Below are 17852 nucleotides of genomic sequence, written 5' to 3'. Positions count from 1 at the left end.
GGGGGCGGGAACAATTATTAATTTTATAATATTTCTATATCAACTATTTGTAATAAGTGTAATAAGAACTATGGTCATAATTTGACATTATGCAACTAAGAATTATCATTTTCGAATTTCACTATTTATCATATTTCGTGATAAAAATTTTATATGTTTATCATATCCTTTAAAATTAAGTATTCTGATAGGTATTATAGATCTTTGCATCATTTTAGAAAAAAAGTGACAAACCTAGCCCTAATTGGGTTGGGGGTGTTACAAATCGATAGCTGTCATCAGAAGCATTGGGAAAGTTAACCCCAAGACTGCTCTGGTTACACCTATATCTGCCTGCATCGCCACCTCCAAAGCCAAGGCAATTAAAGCGTGTAGGGTAGTGTCGCTGAAGGTGTCATTTTTTTTTAGTTCTCCATATAAGATAAAAGAACGTCCTTTTTGTTCAGATCCATTCTCTTGACTATGTGCACTACAACTATAAAAACCCCAACTAAAAGAACACTTTTTACAATGTCCTACAAGCAGTCCGATATAACAGAACTAAATGAAAAAGTAGAAGAAATTCTAATATCCTACTTCCCCCGCTAACAAAGCCAGATGTGTCTGATCTGTCCATCTTTAGTATATATCAGCACCAACATGTTAGTCACCATAAAACTCAATCCGCTGTTTGACTTCAGGACACCTTGCAATCCTTTAAAGGGTAGGGTAAGAGAGGTTATGAAGTAAAGGACAGCTGTGAAATGCTCAAGATTAGGGCTTTCTTGAACTTTTAAAGTCTCCTAGAAAACCCATCACAATCGTGTCCATCAGAACCAGCCACACAACCATTCCATTCCCACAACCCAATTTCACAGTCACCCACTTCTACCATCTCTCAATCCATGTAATCACATAAAAAGAGGAAAAAGCAAAGGACGAACATCACAAGGCCATAACCATGAAACGCACCTCTTGCACCCCAAGACTGGTTTTAGTCAAGATTGAAATTGAAGAGACTTGCTGAAGAGAAAAAAAAATCACCTAACACACGACCACAACAATATATAGCTCTTGAAAGTTTGGAAGCATGACAAGGAAATCATGAGCCAGCTGGGCATCCTTAGCCTAACAAGAGTCTAGGCACATGCAAGTTACAAGAATACCAACTTATCAAGGAGACCAAGTGCAGCCAAGTCAAATACAACTTCTTTGAGGGATATTCAAATAATTATGTAGTTGCAATGTTATCTTTAACCATTAGTTATCCTTATTAATTATTAGGTTTGGTTAGTAATTGTGGTTTGAATTGTTAAGACCTTGCGGACAAGATGCTTTTAAGGGGTAATGAACGTTACCAAAAGTAATGTGGGGATAAGTTAAAAGTCGTATTAGAATAGAATTATGTTAAATAATAATAGTTATAGTTATCTATTTAAGTCAATCTCTTAATTATTTGTGGCACTTTGGTGTAGAAGTCATTTAGTAGTAGGTTTATATTATATATTCGTATGAACTTATCTCCAAGTGAGTAGGAGTTCTTCTCCAAGTCTAAGTCGTTGTAATGTTCCTAATTAAAGGATGATCATGAATAAAGAAGGAAAAATAATTAATCCCAAACCTTGGGTTTGAAAAATGGTTTTAGTTTTTTTTTTTTTTCAAAATCTAAAAGGTTTAGGTTCTTTCAGAACCTAAATTCTATCCCCGTTAAGTATTCACGTAATATTAAAGACAATCAAATTAGGGTTAGAGTTAGTCAACAGTGAATTTTATTTAAGTGTGTCATTGTACTCTGAAGACTAATTAGAATTTGGAATAAACATATTTTAGTTTTGAGGTGCCACTCATTTTCTCTCCCTTCGTGGTATTGTTAGTTGGCTAATGAAACTCCGCCTATCTTCTTGTTATTTATGTTCAAATATATTGTGGAAGTTTGCAAGAATTTAAAAAAAATTAAAAGTGCTTTTAAGGGTCAAAAAACCTAAAAATTACAAAAACTCACTTTTGGCAAGAGCTTAAAAATGAAGTTTTTGTCAAAAAAACATTTTTTAACTTAAAAGCTCTATTTCTCAAACACAGTTTCAAATATAGTCTTATTATATAGGTTGTTGTGCCTAACAATATATTTTGAGTAATGGTAAAATTCACATTTTTATCATATAACTATCTCACAATGCTAACATAATAATTCAAACCAATCCTTATATCAGTCATTGTTAATATATATATATAGTTTTGTGAGGACTATTACGTCAACATTGTAGAATAATTATATGATTTATTGTATTACTCGTACATTTTTTTATGCTTATTTATTTATACATTTTTTTAGTAATGTTAGAAACTACACTTTTATCTTATCATTGTGACATTGCAATGTTTGAATCAACTTTGTTAAAAGAAGATTGAATGATTGATTAGCACCTCTAAGTCAATAGAGTGTGGTAGTGGTGAGTTAAAATTGCAATTTATAGCATTATTTTTTTTTAATAATGCTATTTTTTACATTAATTTTATATCGGTTAACATAACATGTTTTTTAAGCGACTAACCGGACACGTCAGTCATAGTATGAAATGAGTGTAAAATGTACGTGTGTGTGTGTGTGTTGTTTTTTTCAATTGCTAATTATTTGCAGTTTGACCCGAGACCTTGCACTTTTATTTTTCTTTGGTAAAGAAGAAACAGCCACTTTAATCTGCGGCCTCAAAAGTCAAAAGCAGACACATCTCTAAAACCGCTAAAAGCGCTGAGGCTCTTCGTGGCCGTGGCCCCGTGTGGCGTGTCCCCGAGATTCATATACAAACAAAACGTGAAACTGTAAAATGAGTTTTAGAATTGACCAACGGATACACGTTGTAATACGCAGCGGTTCTTTCCCATAGTCTCTCCCAAGTTTTCCAGATCAATCTGAAAAAGAAAGAAACGCAACGGAAAAAGGCTTCAAACATCATATCTCATAGGCTTTTCTATTTGGTAATGTTCCACAAAACCAGAACTCTATATTTGTCTCCCAAGGATTACACTTTCTTTTATGTGTTTTTACCTGTACACCAATTGTTTGTTGGTTTGTCTGAATAAATACAGTAGCATCTTTTTTTTTTTTATTCGTTTCTTTTAGTTTGATTAAATTCAAATGGGTCTACTGTTAAAAGCTTCAATAAGTTCAAAATTCACAGTTAATATTAATTTTGTATTATTCGTCCAAAAAATAATAATTTTGTATTCTATTCTAATAACCACAAGATTTGTAAATACATTATGGCTACGAAGCTAGAGAAAGAAACAGAAGAAAGAAAATTATTCAAATGGGTGTCACACTACGCCAATTGAAGGATCACTTAGAATTACAAAGTTGTGGGTGAATAAAATTTGGGCATTAAGTGCTCTAAATTTTTTTAAAATAGTATTGATTCTAGGAACTTTTCAGAAGATGCAGTTCATTATGTGCAAGCATTAATTAGTATAGAAAATAGACATTTTTTTAACAGTTACATTGGAGTCAACCAGGGTTTTTAAGAAATCATAATATGTTGTTTAGAATTTTCACAAATTGCTTGATCTTATTTTGGGTGAATAGTTCTTGATCGATCTTATTTTTCTTTTCTTTTTAATTAGGGTTATATGTATTCTTTCAGTTGATAATTAGAATTTTCTGTTGTTAAGTTAGTGAATTGTAGGTAGATGGCTAGACAGGGTGTTACACTAATGTATTATTGGAATGGGAGGATGACAAATGGACCGCATGGCATTTCTTATGAAGGTGCTGCACCAAAGCCCATTAGAGTCAGCTATGGAATAACACACAATGAATTGCTGGATAAGATTTATGGGGTTACAGGGTTTGACAAACACCGGTTTAAGCTGAAGATCACTTGCAGGTATCCAGCTTGTAGGGAGTACATACCTGTGCCCATAGACGATGATGAATCTATTGATATCATGTTTGATGTGGCACGACAAGTCGACAACCTGGAACGAACTGTATGGAGCTGTATTTGGAAACAGACCTTGTGCGCTTTGAAAATCAAGTAAATGTCACTGTGCCAGCCCGCACTAATAAGCAAGTGAGTTTCAGCAATTTCTTCGGTTTTAATGTCATTTACTTTACTGGTTTCTCTCTCTCTCTCTCTCTCTCTCTCTCTCTCTCTCCTTAGTAGTTTAGCATCTTGCTTTTCATCTGAACTTTTCTACAGAGTTTATATTCTGTTTTGTAGACACCAGTAGAAAAAGCCACTCAAGATGTCCAAGTTGTCAGCTTTCTGGATCCAGGACCACTTGACAATACAGTGCTTGTGCTGCAAGACCAGCACAGATCCAGAGCCATATGGGCAGGAGAGGTTTACTTATTTAGTCCATGTGTTGTTTGTTTATAAAAATTGCATTTTTGTCACAATGAAGTTCTAACTAATGGCTTTCTTTTTTTGTTTTTTGCAGGATCCTGGTGTTTTGACTTGTAGACAGAGGTTGGCCACAATGATGCGGGAGTGGCAATTGGATTCAGGTGTTCGTCCGTTTGTCATCCAGTCTGGCTTTTATGGGGTATACAGGATTGGATTTATACAGCTTGATTGGCCCTTAATCACTGCATTGGTTGAGAGATGGCGACAGGAGACCCATACCTTCCATTTTACTGTGGGTGAGAGTACTGTCACGCTGCAGGATGTAGGAGTGTTGTTAGGCCTTCAAATAGATGGTCATGCAGTGACTGGTAATGCTGACCTTCAATGGGATGATCTCTGCGAGGAGCTGTTAGGGGTCAGACCAGATCGCAGTTTTCTTCACGGTTCAGCACTCAAGCTTAGTTGGTTACGAGCTCATTTCCAGAAGCCTCCACCAAATGCAGATGAACTAACATTGCAGCGGTATGCTAGGGCATACATCTTAGGATTGATGGGTGGTGTTCTCTTCACAGATAAATCTGGAGCTGATGTTCAGTTGATATTCCTACCCCTGTTGAAGGATTTTAAATATACTGAACAATTGAGTTGGGGCAGTGCTGTACTAGCACACTTATATCGTGAGCTTTGTCGAGCTAGTAAAGCGGGGGCTAATGAGATAGCTGGACCTCTTCTATTATTGCAGGCATGCATATTAGTATATATTATATTATATGCATCCTTCAACAATTATGTGTTTGTAACTTTTTTCTGTAATTTACGTTTGCCACAGTTGTGGGCATGGGAGCGATTGCATATCGGTCGCCCTGAGAGACTTGGCAGACAAGTGCTGGATCCAATTTTACCAGATGGTGAGGATGTAGGGGATACAACACCGGTTGTGACGGATGCAACAGTAGATGAGGAGCAATTGCCTGCTGATCCATTAGGATGCAGGTGTGTGTTAAGCTGTTGATATTGATTTTTGTTGCTATACCTTTGGTCTCATTTAAACTTATTTTATTTTATATTAGGTGGAGAGCTCCTGTAATTCGTAGAGACAATCCTCTTAGGGCATTAATATTTTACAGGGACCAGCTTGATCAACAGACAGATGACGAGGTTTGTTTGTTTAGTAAGTGTTAACAATTTATGATATAATACATACTTTTATCATAAAATGTGCAAGTGTATGTGTTTGTGCTTGTGTCTGCCACTTGATTTACATATTTTCAAATGTAGATGATATGGCAGCCATACACTCCTGAGCGACTTGCATTGCTACCAGATGAATGTATCAGAGACCAGCATGTGTGGCAGACAATTACTCTAGTAATTTGCTTTGACATTGTTGAGTGGCATCGTCCTGATCGAGTTTTGCTTCAATTTGGCCTCCATCAAGGTGTCCCTGAACCTTGTGATACAGAGGTGAAACTCCATTCAATTGATAGGCGGGGGAGACATCACAACGATTGGCGGTCACGGACAATATATAAAACTATAGGAAGCTTGTGCAGTAATTATTGCAGTGGGTGAGCCGGAGGAGCACCCAATGCATTATCATGATCCATATATGGAGTGGTATCGTAAAATTACGCGCTGTTTAATTACTCCTCTCACTCAAAGGTCACATAAACGATTTCAGCCTTCAAGTGGGACAACACATCTATTAGTATGAATTCATCATAACTATTATGTTATTAGTTTTCATTTGCTTGTGTGCTAAAACTATTTGAATAAAAATTGGTGAGGTATCCGTATTTGGAATGGCAGGTCCAGAGCTTGACTGCAATCCATAATCAATGCACTACAATACTTGGTGCCTTTACCAGTGACTCTGCAATGCAAGCAATGAGAGATATCCAAACCATGTGCATCCGTATCTTACAGATGATTGGTGAGACCTGGCACCTTGAGACAAGACCAGCACCTACACCAGCTAACCTAGCCGCAGCTGCAGCAGCATTATCTCCTTCACATACAAATTACATGGTGGGGCCATTAGAGCGCACCCATGAGGATATTGCGCCTCTCCCGGCAACAATCCCAACCACAAGTAAATCTTCATCACTTAGAGGACAGGACAGAGGCAAAAGTCAAGGTAGAGGACACGGCAGACCACACAAAAGCACAGCTGCAGTTGCAGCGGCATCGCCACATTCATTTCTAGCACTAGCAACAGCTCCACCAAACAATGGTGATTTGGAGGGACCGTCCTACCTGAATCAGGAGGCGGCGGCACTACCAGCAGAATCAATCTATGTGTTAGAGGGTGAGAAAGAGGTAGAGACAATAACACCACCACAATCAGAACCAATGCACCTGCTAGAGGATGAGGAGGTGGAAACAACAGCACCACCATCATCAGAATCAATGCATGTGCTAGAGAGCGAGAAAGAGGTAGATACTGCAGCATCACCATTTTCAGAACCAATACACCTATTTCAGAGCAAGAAAGAGGTGGACACAGTAGCATCTCTACCACAAGATGGCCCTTACGAGGGGCTAGTAGAACTTACTGAGGAGGTGCCTAGCCATGTGACCAGACCAAAAAAGAAGAAGAAGTCCAATGGGGGGCCTAACATCATTTTGGTTCCTTCCTATTGGTGGCAGGATCTAACTATTGGTACATTTTGGAAAATGATTATTACTGTAACATAATTGTTGAGTAGCTTATACAGAATGTCAATTTAACCTCTTTGGTCACGTTCTTCTTGAATTCCATCACTTTTTCTTCCTCTTTATCTTCATTCAATTGTCAGTTTTCAGCTTTTGGGAGATACGGAATTGATCATTATAGGGGACACGTGTCACTTTCTTATTGAATATGATGCAAAAGCACTATTAGAAATTTAATGAAAGATAAACCGTATGATCTATTTAATAACAATTGAAATTTTATGATTTAAATCTTACAAAGTGATTTAATAAAAAGTCATACATTAAAGTCGTTTAAAGCATTTTTCCCTTAAAATTATTATTTATTCCAAAATTTGAATTAATAAAAAATAGTAGGCTTAGTCATTTAAATTAATATTTTAACGATTTTCAGGGCTATAATAAATTCCCAAATTTATTAAATTAGCACAAATGAGTCAAAGTAGTCAATATTTTATTTTATAGCACCTAAATGTGTGTATATAGCCGAGTAGTTTTAAAATTTTAAATAACATAATAATATATTCAAATCTATAAAATTTAGGCTAAGAACCAAAACGGTGCGCTTAGAAGGACAGCCAAACGCTGAAAACTTTCGGCAGCGTAGTACTTGAGACGCTGTTTGTTATGAGAAAAATTCTGGGAAAACGCTTTCTGTTGAAGTAAGAATCTAATGGCAGAACCAATCGTCAACAAAGAAGAAGAAGAAGAAGAAGAAGCAGAGCGTACAATCGGAACGGAATGTTCATCAGAGAGAATGAGCCGGAAGGAGAAGAGGAAGGCGAAGAAGAAGATGATGAGGAAGCAGATGAGGAAGGAGATGGCGGAGAAGGAGCGGGAGGAGGAGGAGGCGAGGTTGAGGGATCCGGAGGAGCAGAGGAGGCTGAGGATGATTGATGACGAGGAGAAGGAGAGGGTGGAGAGGGCGAGGAGGGAGTTCGAGGAGCGAGAGAGGGCGTGGATCGAAGCCATGGAGAGGAAGAAGAAAGAGAAGGAAGAAGAAGAGGAGCAAGAGCGAAGGAAGGCTCTGGAAGAAGAAGAGGAAGAGTCGAAGAGACTACAGGTTCGTGGAATTTTCTATCTGTTTAGCTGCCGAGAAAGTGTGGAAACAAAAAAAAATCAGCTTATGAAAGCTTCATCCGCTTCTTTTTCTAAATTGCTTTGCATAAAATGGCAGGTTGAGACCGAGACTGAGCTCGGTGAAGGTGATGATTGGGAATATGTAGAAGAAGGACCTGCGGAGATTATCTGGCAAGGAAATGAAATAACCGTCAAGAAGAAAAAGGTCAGGGTTCCAAAGAGAGGCGCCAACCAGCAAAGTGGGAAAGAGGTATGCCACATCAATCACAAACTCAATGTAGATAATTGTTTTTGTGGTTGTATTTTTTATGTTTAGGATTCGAAGATTTTCAATCGTAGAGGTTATCGTTTACTTGGCAGAATGCCGATCGGCCTACGTCGAATCCTCTTCCTCCACAGTCTGAAGCTTTTGCTAATTATAAGAATGTGTCAGTAGCACCGGCGGAACAGATTGTCGAGAATGCCACTCAACAAGTTCCAAATTTTGGAACTGAACAGGTAACCATACGTGTATGCATATATATTCATTATTTGCTTCTATTGTGATAACTTCATATATGTCCTGATAGTTCTGAATTCTTGTGTTTGATGTGTTTTTCCTGTGCTCATATTCGTTATTAAGGACCATAGTCTCTAAATTTCAAATTGAATACTTGTATATTCGGCAGGATAAAGCTCATTGTCCTTTCCATTTAAAAACTGGAGCTTGTCGGTTTGGTCTGCGTTGCAGCAGAGTTCATTTTTACCCTGAGAAATCATGCACGCTGCTTATCAGAAACATGTACAACGGTCCTGGCCTTGCTTGGGAGCAAGATGAGGGGCTTGAGGTCTGTAAATGCTGCCTTCATGTGATTCTTGTATCCTGATAATAACTCTGGAAAGCTTCTATGCTGTCTTGGAACAAGTTTGTCAATACTTGGCACATCTTACTTGGTGATTTTTATCTTGTGTATACATTTTGAATTAGTGCGTTATCAGAATGACAGCAAGTTGTTGACACCATGCCAGACACATCGAAATAATTTTCAGCAACTCACTTGCACTATCTTATGTGAAATTTGCCTAATATTTCCTTATTTTTTCCCCCTATAAATCCTGATGCAGAAAGATATTGTTTGTTTAGTATTCCAAAATCATGTTACCCTTTGACCTTTTACATTTGGGTCAATCTTTCTTTATGCTTATATATTATTTCAAAAACGATTTGATTCAGTCCTTTTCACATTTAGAATTATCATTGCTCTTCTTTGACTTCAAATCAGAAATTCATATCAAGATTCACTGCGATGAAGGTTCATGGTTTTGCCCTTGGTTGGTTGGAGTAAAAGAAATTAGCAATAATGTATCCTACTTGCTGGTCTCAAGGGTGGTTATCTTACAATATTTCCCTTTTCTTTTCTTTTTTCTTTTTTGCTTGGAATTGTTCATCTCGTGGATTATTGCCTTTTTTTTCCTTTCTTTTTAGCTTCCTTTACCTTTTGATTTCATTTCTTTCTTTTTTCTTTGATCTTGTTATATAAATGTAATCATAATGCCTATAATTGCAAAAAAATTTGTAGTCATAGTTGTTATGGAAAGATACATTTGTTCCTAATGATGCTTCAGTTATTTCAATCTCGTACAAATATCTATAAAGACGGTCCTAATATTGTTTCATATTTGAGATTTGTTACCTTCGAAAAATTTAGATAGTTAAATTACTTCATGAGTTGTCCTGCAAACTCTTGTTCCTTAACGAGTATAGTTTTTGTATCCTGGGAGAATTGGAGCTCTCTGCTGATAATGACCATTACCTTGCAAGGTTTGAGAATTCAGGCAATGATACTTGTATGTGGATACATTTGGCACTTTCTTTACTTATGTTAAAGACAAAAAGAATGAAGAGAAGAATGTAAATAGTCTATTAGACCTTAATATTTACTTATGTGACACAAGTTTGTTATAAAATCTAATGGTCTCATGAACTTCGCAAATCCTTTCATGCTTTTGCATTGCTTTAGGCATTAGGAATCTAAAGGGTTATCAAGCCAAAGCTTTTTGAGTTGATTAATATATTCTCAACATTTGCAAATCCTTTCATGCTTTGCATTTTCTACTTTCATGTTTGTCATGAGTTTTTTTCTTCTTTTAGCAAGATGTTTCTCTTGTGTACTTACTTATCAAAAAAAAAAAAAAATGTTTCTCTTGTATACTTCCTATGTACTTGAATTGCACCTCTTGCGCTTTTTAATAAATTTCATTTACTTATAAAAAAAATAAAAAGAAAGAAGATAAAACCATGTAATTTTATCAGGTGGTACTTTTGAGTGTCGCAATTATTGCTCTTTGTTCCTGTTTTAGCCTTAATGTCCTAACCGGCCCAGTGTCCTTGTCTGTCAGCTCAATAGCCATGCAGTAAGCCTTAGCAGTAGCCAACTACAGGTTGAAGCTTAACCTTCCAACTAGTAAAGCTAGTTGCCAATGTGAATAATCAACTATATGCAACCTCCTCTTGGTCTAAATCCCTTGCATTGTTGCATGAAGATTCAACCTCCTTTGGTTTGCTATTTCTTTAACATGTTCACATACACACTCAGTTGGAGAGAGAGAGAGAGATGGTGTCTGGATGTGTGGATGTGCTTGCTTGTGTTTTTGCTTCTTTGGTTTCCTTGTGTCCTTAGTTTGCTAATTGAAGGGTGAAGTATATTGCAACCCAGATTTTAAATACGTCCCTGTTCAAGAACATAAGAACTTCTTTTTTAGCTGGGAATTTGTATGTAGCTCTTTTAATTAATTTGGTTTATTTTCAGAAATTTTGATTTGACTTGTCAATTATATATCTGAACACTAGCATTTTTCCTCCCAAACTTTGAATTCATTATTTTCTTCTCCAAAGGTGACTGAACTTCCTGATCACAGCCCAATTTTATAGCAGCTCAATTTGGTGTGGCTCCATGGCTGCCCCATTTGTATTTTATCAAATAGTCATGAATAGTGGCAGAAGTTAAAACCAAAATCGTGATTTGTTGAGGCTGTAGGACTCATCTTTATGGATTTTTAGTACAAGGATCCGTATCTGTTTCTTTTTATCTTATAAATAGCTAATGCATATATTTCTGACCAATTATTCTGGTTTGATTTGTCCCCCACCCCCCTTTAATTTTCAGTTCACAGATGAAGAGGTTGAACGTAGTTATGAAGAATTTTACGAGGATGTGCACACTGAGTTCTTGAAGTTTGGAGAAATTGTGAACTTTAAGGTTGTTGACTGCTGTGATGTGTTTTTTTTAGCCAAATGTGTCTATAACGTCTTCTCATCACATCTTGGGATGTTGTGTTTATCGACTATTGAGGAATATAACAAATATCTGTCCGTTGAACAATTTGTTAGTCCAAAGTTGTTAATTATTTATAATTAATAACTATGAAACTTTTTTCCCGGTGCTAAAATGCACTGAGTTTTTATTTTTGTTGTGTCTTAGTAAAGTTGGATATATAGAAATATCTATTCTGCTCTGAAGCAGTAAAGTATCCTGACAAGACTATCAGCAGCTTTTTTATCCATGTAGCATAGTTGATACAAATTCTGGATGTTGGAAGTTGTGTTCACATTACCACTTGATATGTTCCTACCTTAACTTCTCGCTTTATCTATCAAGTAAATATTTTATTATGTCCATGAGAATTTCTGCTTTTGTGCTAAAACTTATATATGCTTTCTCGCTCTATCAAGAGACTTGTTATCTGTCTGGTTCCTGGAAAGTACAAAAAAACCCTATTAAGATGCCTTTGCGTCCTAGGCATTTTGAACATGTCTTAAGCATTTTCCTCTTGTTCCCCTCACTTTCCGATAAATATATTAAAAAAGAAAGAACCAAAGCATTTTGTTGTGGAACAATAATATAGAACCTTGAGCTTGCTTTTTCTAAATTTTGTCTCTGTAATCAATCTTAGAGTAACAAATGTCATATCATTGTCAGGTGTGTAGAAATGGCTCATTCCACTTGCGGGGAAATGTTTACGTACAGTATAAGTCACTGGATTCAGCTGTTCTTGTTTATCATTCTATTAATGGTCGGTACTTTGCTGGCAAACAGGTATTGTATTTGCTTCAAGTGTGAATTCTCTTCAATATAAGACACTGAATTCTGCTTATTTTAGCTCAAGGCACTTAATTTCTTGCATGAGCAGTTGGCTCTATCTCAAGAGGATATACCTTCTACCATATTTCATAATCTAACCTTTTTTTTTCTCGAACTTTGGTATTTGAAATGGTTTATCATTTCAATTGGAATGTGCTCTGTGTCTGCTATATAACTTCTCATTTTTATGATTTAGTTGACTTGATAATTATGGTTTTCGTACTTCACAATCTGCTTACACTTTTCTTGTGTGTGTGTGTTTTCCTTTGACTACAAAAATCATTTTTCCTTTAACAGACAAGTATCTTATGTAATTAAAACATCGCTCAAATCTAATATTTGGAGTATTCTTGTTGCATGGATAATGTGCAGTGTTTCACTCGCTCACTTGTTTTTGTTATAAGATGTTATATCCTCTTAAGTCTGTGGTCATACATATATGGATTGCAGCTCTTGAGAATATAAATGATTCCTTCTTCCTATTCCTCTATTCCTGTCGGTCTTTTTACTTCCCGACTATGATTATTCACTTATTTTTAAGCTGTAGTTTCTTGGGGATGGTTATTGATCTTGGTATTGTTTTTGGCAGGTAAGATGTGAATTTGTGAATGTGACCAGATGGAAGGTTGCCATATGTGGGGAGTATATGAAGTCGAGGTTCAAGGTAGAACAAGCCCATCACTTTTCTTCTTTTTATTTGAGTCAGTCTCATACTCTATTGGCTTTTGTTGCTTTCCATTATGCTTTTTTTTTTTTAAATAAATAAAAATTGAACAGAGATGTTTTGGATAATGTAAGGACATTGGTCTTCAGTCACTTGTTCATGTTAATCTTGAGTCCTGCCCTCCGTTCTTGTTGATGACCTTTCTTGTTGCATCTTTACAGACCTGTTCTCATGGAACTGCTTGCAATTTTATTCACTGTTTCCGTAATCCTGGTGGAGACTATGAATGGGCTGATTTTGATAAACCACCCCCGAAATATTGGGTGAAAAAGATGGCTGCTTTATTTGGTTATTCTGATGAAGCTGGGTACGAGAAACAGGTGGAGCAAGAAAATCTAGGGCAGCGAAGGTACTCTAGCAAGATGAGTACTGATGACAGGTGTGCTTATAGTTTTAGCAGTAGATGCTGTTGCAGTGCCTAGTATTTGTGAAATCTGGTATCTTATATTATGTTTTGTAATTCAATTTTTTAGCACTCTGTTTATTCCACTCTTCAAACGTAAACAGACCAGAGTAAGTGGATTTTTATCTATTTTCATCAAAACCTTTCAACTATTAGAAACCTTTTTTCCCAACTTTCTCATTCCAAGCTAAGTGTGATCCGGGATAGAGTTCCTAACAAGCTGCCAGACCATTTTATTGATTTTAAAATCCTAAAATCAGGAGAGAGGCGAATGAGCTCTAGCTCAAACGGCATCTCCCCCATATAAGAACAAATTGGGAGTTGAACTTGTGATTTCAAGACCACCAGTTGTAGGTTTCAGTTTTACTTACCAATAGAGAAAAATAAGATCAGGAAGAAAGGGACTGGAGGGAATATAGTGTAGATCCTGAAAGATTTAGTCATTATTTCTAGAAGAAATAGCTCACAGAAGGCTGCCCTTTTGGTTTGTTAGTTTGTAAATCTAGGTCCCAAATAATGTTCAGAAACTAGACAATGAACACAACTATTTATCCATATGCAAGCAGGAAATAGACTTGGCGGGTAGAAAACATCAGCTGATGGTAATGTTGCTGTGTAAAACTCTTCTGTAAATATTGAATTTTATGTGCCATTTTTTTCCTGGTGTTGGGAGTAGCTATTTCTTAATTTGATCTATTTTTGTAAAGTCCTTCATGTCATAGTTTTTTTATATTTAAAATAAAGTCCAAGTCATTTAGGCAAAGATCGACTTCTGGCTTTTGGTGTTAGTGCTTGTTAATGATGCCTAGTTTATAGTACAAACTTTTTTCTGTTAATGCTTGTTTCTCCATATCATCCAACTCTTCTATATTGTATGCATTTTAAATCAGTCTACCTCTTGATGAGAAGGAAGAGTTTGTTTTATTCTCTATGATTGCATGTTTTTGTGCTCTTAGTTGGGGTTATTTCCCTTTTTCAATAGTTCCCTGAATATCCATGGCAGGTGTCGCTCAAGAAGATCTAGATCCAAAGAGATGGACTACTTGAATAGTGGTGGTTATAGTACAAGAAATTACAGTGAGAATGAAGTTCAAAAGAGCACACAGTGGAGGTCGCATGCAATTGATGACAGAAAGCGAATAAAAGTTCTTGATGAGAACATGTCTGAAGAGAATGCAGGCTTAAAAGACAGTTATCACAGGAAGAGCAGAACTCGTGATAGAGATTCTGATGGTGAATGGTTGGACAAGGATGGAGGCGGAGACAGATACAGAGATACACACCATCGTAGTGCAAGGAAAAGCTCCAGACACCAGAACAATGGTGGCAAGCACAGAACAGATGAAGCTGAGTCTGAGGGGGACTGGTCGGATGAGAGTGAAGATAGAGAAACTCACAATGGCCACGCTAGGAAAAGGTCAAGACACAGCAGAAAAGCTAAATTTCTTGACCAAGAAAAAGTTGGTGGAGATTGGTCAGATAGAGAAGGAGACCGAGAAACACGCCATGCTCACATGACCAAAATTTCAAAATGTGAGAGGAAAGTGGGACATTCAGATGATCATGAGGACAGCAAGAACAGAACTCATGATACAGATGGAGAGCGGTCAGATAGAGACAGGGACAGAGACAGGCCCCATAAGAAAAGGAGGAAAAGTTCAAGGTACCAGAGGAAAGTGGGAGATTCAGATGATCATGGGAACAGCAAGAGCAGAAGTCATGATCCTGAAGGAGAGTGGTCAGGTAGGGACAGCAACAGAGACAGATACCATAGTAGAAGGAGGAAAAGCTCAGGACAGGACAGAAAAGTTTCTGAATCCTCAGATGATCATGGCATTCGTAAAAGCAGGGCTGACGATACCAATATTAGTTATGATGGGTCGGGCAGTGATGGAGAAAAGCACCGTAGTCAAACAAGGAAACATAATGCACGCCGGAATGAAGTGTCGGAATTCTCAGATGATGAAGAGGAACCAGCTAAAAAGTTGAGAGATAAATTTCACAGTAGGGAATCCAGCATAGATAAATCTGATCTAGAAAGAGGCTCAAGGTATAGTCGGTCAAGAAGAATGGATCATTTCAGCAGAAATGAGAATTTGAAATCAGAGGGGAGTCACGAGTCCAGCAGTTCAGGTCAATATTTTGGGAGATACGAACCACATGATCTAGATTCAAGATACAACTCTGACAAATATAATGACGAACCGGAACCGGACCGTTCAGAACCTGATTAAGTGTCGTCACTCTGAGCATTACCAGCAACATAGAACGCAAATGTATAGTTATGAGTCTAGCACACCGAGTTGATACAATGGAAGGGTAAATGATGATAGGAAACAAAAATTACCCTCATTTTGTGAGTCTTGACAAATGTACGGACAATTAGGATTACAGTCACATAGGATGATAGTCTTAACCTTTTATGTTGCATATAATTTTCTTGTGAGTTTGCAGTCTGTTTCTTGCATTCTCCCATATTCAGGGGCTTTGAGTTGTTTATATTGTGGTGCTTATTAAGTAGCAATTGAACTCCAAGGTCCCTGATCTACATCTACAGTTCAGACATCAGAGGAAAAAATCCTGTTCAGATATCCATCGCTATCTCCTGTCTGAGAAACACAACTCCTTCCAAGGACAGAAATTTGCAAGAGCATAACTCATAATGCTGGTTCATTGTTGTCTTTGATAGCCTCGTTCTTACAAGCAGGGATGACATACAGCATTTTTGTTTGAAAAGTCCAGTCTAGTTCAAATTAACAACATTGTTTATTGCTAATGTCTAGTTCGGATTGGGACCTGCAATTGCATGCCCCTGTAATTGGGCGTGCAATTAGGGTCTACATGGCAGAGCAGGGTATTTAGGGGACCCATTGGGAGCCTCTTAACAATTTACAAGGGATTCTCTGCAATCCGGGCAGGGGAATTTAGGGGATACCAACCGACCCATCTAGTTTACCACAATTGACAACTAATCTACTGAATAAATTTAATGCGACATATTATGTTAGAAATCAATTATGCCAGATGCACTTGGTCTATGATTAGCCAGCCATTAAGCGATTTTAAGTCCAACTACATAGCTTAAAATATTACCATTTAACATATAAGGATCTTTTACAGAAAAGATGCAATTAAGTCCCATTCTCGATTTGAAAGACAATTAGCACCATGCGTTATAATTACAAATGTACAACAAACAAGGATTTTTTTTTTTTTTTTTTCCAATTATTAAATAAAAATTTCTATGAAAAAGAAGAAAAAACACAAATAAAGCAAGACATCTACGTACATGTGAATGTTTTCAGTGCTCACTTATTACACCCTGTTGGTCCCCATAGAAGAGCTACGCTTTAGGTTAACTAAAACTTGGCTTCAAGGCTGCTGCATTAGCGAACTTCTCGAATGCTTAAACACGGGCAGAAGCAGCGGAATAGATGAATGCCAAAGTTTACTACACATCCAAAAAACCCTGCCCTTCTCTCTCTTCTTGCTGTCTCCACAACAGGAATACCATAAACAGGATTTGGAGCCATGTATTGCTGATAAGATGGGGTGCTAATTGCAGTAGCAGGCAATGTAGGATACATTATTGGACTCGTTTCTGAGACGATCTCTTGAATGGGTACTCGGGCTTGATTTGGATACGATAAATCTGGGACGGGCTGGAGCACGGGTGCTGGAATGACCTGATCATGGGTCTGCTCGAGGTCGAGCCATGGCGGTAAGGGCGGAGCCGAGGGCTGAGTTGAATAGCATGAGTGATAGCAATGACATGGCGGGGGAGGAAGATAGTAGGGATCTTGTGTCTTTTTTTTTCTCTTCTTTCTTGACCAGAACTTGAGCTTCTTCACGGCTTTCATCATCTTCATGGAGCTGGTAAACTGCGAAAACCCCCTCTCCAGGTTTGGAAATTGGGTTAGATCTGAATATGATACCCAAATGATTAGAATATATGTGTGTGTGTGTGTCTTCTTCAAGGAGCGTTGGTAAGGAATCTTTGAAAAGAGAAAGTGCGGTGCGGCTTGTCTTTGAAAAGAGAAAGTTACCGTTGCCAGCCCATTAGACCTTAGTGGCCCCACGCCACCTACAATGCTGTTGTGCTATTCAGGGATAGTCATCAAAATGACAAACGTGCATTCCGAGTTGCCTTTCTTTGATCCACTTTATTTAGTCGTGTTTTTTCTTCTTTTTTTTCTCCCTTAATCCTCTTTTATGGGGATGGGATTAATTCTCCCTTAATCCTCTTTTTTTTCTACGTTCTTTTGGTGCACCTCCATTGGGTGCCAAGAGGGCAGCGTTCCTGAACGGCTGTTTTTTTTTAAGAGAAGTGTTACTTGTCAATTTTTTTGCAAATCTACTATTAAAGCCATGAGACCTACGCGTAGTTTTACATAATTAATGATAAATTTGCTCATTTCTTATGTGAAGATGGACAAGAAATAGAAAACAAACATTTCTCTTTTCTTAATTATATTCATTGGTTCTGATCGCATGCTCTACTCAAATGA

At 37.3% G+C, this 17852-nt stretch overlaps 1 protein-coding gene across 2 annotated transcripts; it reads left to right on the top strand.

Annotated features, from left to right (window-relative positions):
- The first annotated feature begins 7603 nt into the window (after window positions 1-7603).
- LOC132177828 (zinc finger CCCH domain-containing protein 5) lies at window positions 7604-15873 on the top strand. 2 transcript variants are annotated; one of them, XM_059590295.1, is made up of 9 exons: window positions 7604-8079; window positions 8194-8346; window positions 8457-8594; window positions 8765-8923; window positions 11243-11335; window positions 12056-12172; window positions 12807-12881; window positions 13103-13290; window positions 14348-15873. In XM_059590295.1, the coding sequence occupies exons 1-9, from the start codon at window positions 7690-7692 to the stop codon at window positions 15576-15578; spliced, it is 2544 nt and encodes an 847-aa protein (XP_059446278.1). In that variant the 5' UTR covers window positions 7604-7689; the 3' UTR covers window positions 15579-15873. The 2 variants fall into 2 exon arrangements, with proteins under 2 accessions (XP_059446278.1, XP_059446277.1); XM_059590294.1 differs by having other exon boundaries at window positions 7605-8079; window positions 13103-13320.
- Window positions 15874-17852: the final 1979 nt, after the last annotated feature.

Source organism: Corylus avellana, chromosome ca4 (assembly GCF_901000735.1).
Source record: "Corylus avellana chromosome ca4, CavTom2PMs-1.0".
NCBI classification, from domain to species: domain Eukaryota; kingdom Viridiplantae; phylum Streptophyta; class Magnoliopsida; order Fagales; family Betulaceae; genus Corylus; species Corylus avellana.
This window is presented reverse-complemented; position numbering and strand designations above follow the sequence as displayed.

What these genes read in the sequence shown, in the direction of transcription:
- LOC132177828 (XM_059590294.1), top strand. Translation starts at nt 7,690, where the DNA reads ATGGCAGAACCAATCGTCAACAAAGAAGAAGAAGAAGAAGAAGAAGCA. An exon ending in GAGAAATTGTGAACTTTAAG is followed by an intron (nt 11,336 to 12,055) that starts GTTGTTGACTGC and finishes TATCATTGTCAG; the next exon opens with GTGTGTAGAAATGGCTCATT. An exon ending in GGTACTTTGCTGGCAAACAG is followed by an intron (nt 12,173 to 12,806) that starts GTATTGTATTTG and finishes TGTTTTTGGCAG; the next exon opens with GTAAGATGTGAATTTGTGAA.